This window comes from Triticum dicoccoides, chromosome 7A (assembly GCF_002162155.2).
Source record: "Triticum dicoccoides isolate Atlit2015 ecotype Zavitan chromosome 7A, WEW_v2.0, whole genome shotgun sequence".
In the NCBI taxonomy this organism is placed as follows: Eukaryota; Viridiplantae; Streptophyta; class Magnoliopsida; order Poales; family Poaceae; genus Triticum; species Triticum dicoccoides.
In genome coordinates, this window is record NC_041392.1 from 630,948,634 (window position 1) to 630,952,521 (window position 3,888).

Consider the following 3,888-nt stretch of genomic DNA (forward strand, 5'->3'; position numbering starts at 1 on the left):
CGGACGGCCGGGCAATGGGCAACCTGAACATGCTCACGCAGATGGTGCTGTTACGTACCCTGTGGGAATTGCTAGTTAACGCATGGTGCACTCAATTGCACTAATCATAGTGCTCCATTTCAAAGGTCGTTGGAGCATGCAAGTGCAGATCATGGGCATTTGACGTTGATGAAGTTAGGTCTGATATGATTTGCTTTTGGTGCCAGTCGCGACCTAGCTAGATCGAGGCTAGAGTCATCATCATGCTGTTTTGTGCTGGAGTCTGACTCGTTGTCACAAAAGACACCTGCATCCTCACATGATCTATCAAGACAACATATCCAACGGCAAGGCATCACAATTCGATCAGCCAAGGACATCTTACAGTGGATTAGTTGAAGACATCATGGGCTCCAAGAATCAAAGCCACATGCATGTATAACAACTTGATCGATCTTATTACAGTTGCGTCATGGACAGTTTTTTTAAAACTGTGTGAGCATCAGCAACCAGCCAGCGGGGACTCTGTAACTAATTCGTGTACCGGCAGTCGCGGCGTATCTCGCCGTCGGCCGCCGTCTTGACCCCGACCCTGCCGAGCTTGGTCATGGCGACGGTGAAGTCGTAGAAGAAGGTACCCTGGTTGGACGCGTAGTAGTTGACGGTGCCGCGTGACCTTGGGTCCGTGTACAGCACCTGGTCGGAGCCCAGGAGGCCTCTGCCGCCCTGCAGGTTTTTGTAGTAGGAGTTGTCGAATCCCAACGGCGTCGGGTCGAGGAACGCGGAGCTCTGGCTGCTGGTGCAGGTGCCCCGGAGCTGCGCCGCGAAGCCTGAGTCCATGGTCGGGTCGGTGCCGATCCTGGACTGGAAGAAGCTGCAGTCCGCCGCGCCCATGGTGTGGCCACCTGGATTCGCGCGCAAGTGATGCGATCGTGCAGCCAGCGAGATTTCAACAGGTCGGCGTGTGTTGCAAATGGCGTTCAGGAGAAGTTGATGAGTACGTACTACTTCAGTTACCTGAGAGTGCGATCATGTCGGTCTGGGAGAGTCCCAGGCCTGAGAAGAAGGCGTTGAGCTTGTCGAGGTTGAAGTCGACGTGCGGCAGCACCACGCTGCTCTTCGTCGAGACCTTCCCGTCGTACCTGCCCAGCTCCACCTGGTAGTATGGCCCTCCGCTCTGGACGACGGACTCTCGAGCGGCGAGGGCGAGTATGTCGGCGCAGGACACCTTGTAACGGCACTGCGGGTCCTTGTCGACGGCGGCCTTGGCGTCCAGGACCGTCTGGAAGCCCTGCGGCTTCAGCGACTGGTCGTCCGGGCTCCCCCACTCGTCGTCGCCGTTCGAGTTCACGATCATGATCGACGCGTCACAGCCCTGCAACGTACGTGCACAACAAGTTATAGATACCTACGTCATCAACTCATCAAGTCGACATGTAACTCTACAAGGGCGAGCTCAATCGGCCAGTGATCAGAGGTTGTGTACCCTGACGGCGCAGTCATGGAAGAAGAGCCTGAGCGTGGCGGCCGCCGAGATTTGGGACTGGGCCATGGACTGCCTGACGGAGTTCCGGACAATGGTCTCCAGGTTGGGGCAGGTGCTGGCGTAGTACCCCGGCCTCAGCTGGGCGGCGGCGAACGGCGAGCCGAGCGCCACCACAACGACGGCGGCGGCGGCGAGGGAGGCTAACCATCCAAGGTTCGCCATGGGTCGATCGGCCCCTTTCAGTTGCTTCGCGAAGACTGTTGCCTTTGCGTGCTCTCCCAAAAGTGTGGCTGGCCGGCTAGCTCGTGGCCTCGTGCGGTCGTGCCTTACCGGTTTTAGCTCGATCTAGATATATGGAGGTTGCACGTGGGGTTATATAGCCCAGAGCCGGAGACCGACTGATCCAATCCTCGCCGCTTGAGCAACAGCTTGATATTTGCCACTTGGAGTACGTAGGAGATAATGCTCGTGCATGGTGATCAAGACACAGCTCATTTAACACGGTGTGTGTGTAACGGCCGAGGAATTGGTTATGCAGGTTACAGAGACGTACGTGCCGTTGCACGCTGACGAACGAGCTGTTCCTCCTTCAACCAGTAGGACTAGCAAAGGGTCCGTGGGTTGCAACGGGAGTAAAGAATATCACACGCTCTTAATTTACAAAAAATGGTCTATAATCTGAGTATTTTTAGTTACGGCCCAAACAAAGATGGTCTACGCCTACAAAAGCGCAAGTTCAAGATTTCACATTTCTTCTATTTAAACACAGTTTACATGTAGATTTAATACATACAAAGAAACGGGGAAGTGATCTTCAATTTTGTCTCCAATCCTTGTTGAGAGGTTCATCCACAATCCGAATCAGTAATGATATGAAAGAAAGATGGTTAATAGATAGTACTTTTTAAATTGTTAACAGGTAAAATAACATTATATTCAGATTTTATATATTTTTCTAATCAAATTCCATATATAACATGTTAAATTTGAAGTTACGGTTTAGAAGATACGAGTGTTTTAAAAAACATTTGATATGTACCGCGGGTTTAATGTCAGAAACATTAGGGTTTTTTCTATAAAATAACATGACGGACTAAGAATACCTATTTCTTTTATTAGTAGGTATAGATATAGCTAGGGGGGCCAGGGTGGTCCATGATTTTACTATAGCCATATTATAGCAAAAAATAAGTAAAATCTAACATGAGCAATTAAACACAAATGAAAGTTCTACTATTGGACCACCCTGGATTATTGAGTTGGCTATGCTAATGATATTAGGCCTTAACAAATGACAAACAAGGAACAAAATCTTGGTGCGAACCGTTGGACACCCCACCCAATCGTCATTTTAGTCGTGGTTGCTTTTGTGAGTTGTTAGATCCAAACCCTAGGGTGCACTGAAGATGCCGCTGCTAGAACATGAGAGTAATGTCGATGCATGCAGTCGAGAAGTCACCAAAATCCGCCGAGAGAGGGATCCACACGGCTTGGGGGAAAAGACGATGCTTGATCGAATGACACATAGGACATCTCTAACACCGACCCGCAAATTCCTTAGGTATATGTATGTTTTTATGTCCGGACGTCGTCCGTGGACAAGATACAGGAGAGCCATCCAACGCTAATTACAAAGTATCCGATTGGAAGGAAAAAAAAGTGCCTAAAAACCATACATGTGATGGGATATTTGTGGTTTAGTGTCCGATTGGGATACTTGAAGTCCACTTCGAAGCAACTGCTGCAACTTCGGCACCTTCGCCGACTAAGATGCACAACCAGATCTAGGATTCAGGCCACAGCCATGAGTTCTTAGACATGCCGCCACTAATTGGGAGGCAAACCGCCGATTCTTTTTCCCTCAACTATTTTTTTCTCCTCCACAACATCCTTCGCAGTCCAACCTCGTCTCCATCAGCACCACTGCACCTGTATCGTGTCGCCTCTATCTCGTCATGCTTGCCCACTATGTATGAAGCCTTCCGTAGGGGTCTGTTTGCTAACATGTTCTTGCACTGATGAATATGATGAAGTTAAGTGATTGCCATGTACACCGTAGACATCACCATGATCTGTTAGGGAAACACCCAAGACCGTTTTGGAATTGTTCAGTGATTGTCCACTTGTGAAAACAAACACAAGTTTTGGTAGGATTTTGCAGCAAATCGAGGAAGCTACGTACACTAAAATTTCCTCTCTATGAAATACAATATAACTTCCGCAAGAATCATAGGAGTAGTGAAATTGCTAAGTTGTGGTCTAAATTCCAATAAAGGCTAACTTCTAACGGAGCGGAGCGGAGGCCCGTCGCCGGGATGCTTGAGTCGTGGCCGAGCAGAGTCTGAGTTTAGCCAATGACGCCCCACCCCATGCCAGGGACACCGGGTGGGTGTGCGCGTCTGCGCGCACGGGGGTAGGGGGCG

General features: G+C 49.9%; 1 protein-coding gene across 1 annotated transcript; it reads right to left on the reverse strand.

Moving 5' to 3' along the window:
* Positions 1–370: 370 nt before the first annotated feature.
* Positions 371–1,784, reverse strand: LOC119327896 (peroxidase 45-like). The gene is made up of 3 exons (XM_037600968.1): positions 1,466–1,784; positions 997–1,354; positions 371–884 (listed from the first exon to the last, which is right to left on the reverse strand). The coding sequence occupies exons 1-3, from the start codon at positions 1,685–1,687 to the stop codon at positions 511–513; spliced, it is 954 nt and encodes a 317-aa protein (XP_037456865.1). The 5' UTR covers positions 1,688–1,784; the 3' UTR covers positions 371–510.
* Between the last annotated feature and the right edge of the window lie 2,104 nt (positions 1,785–3,888).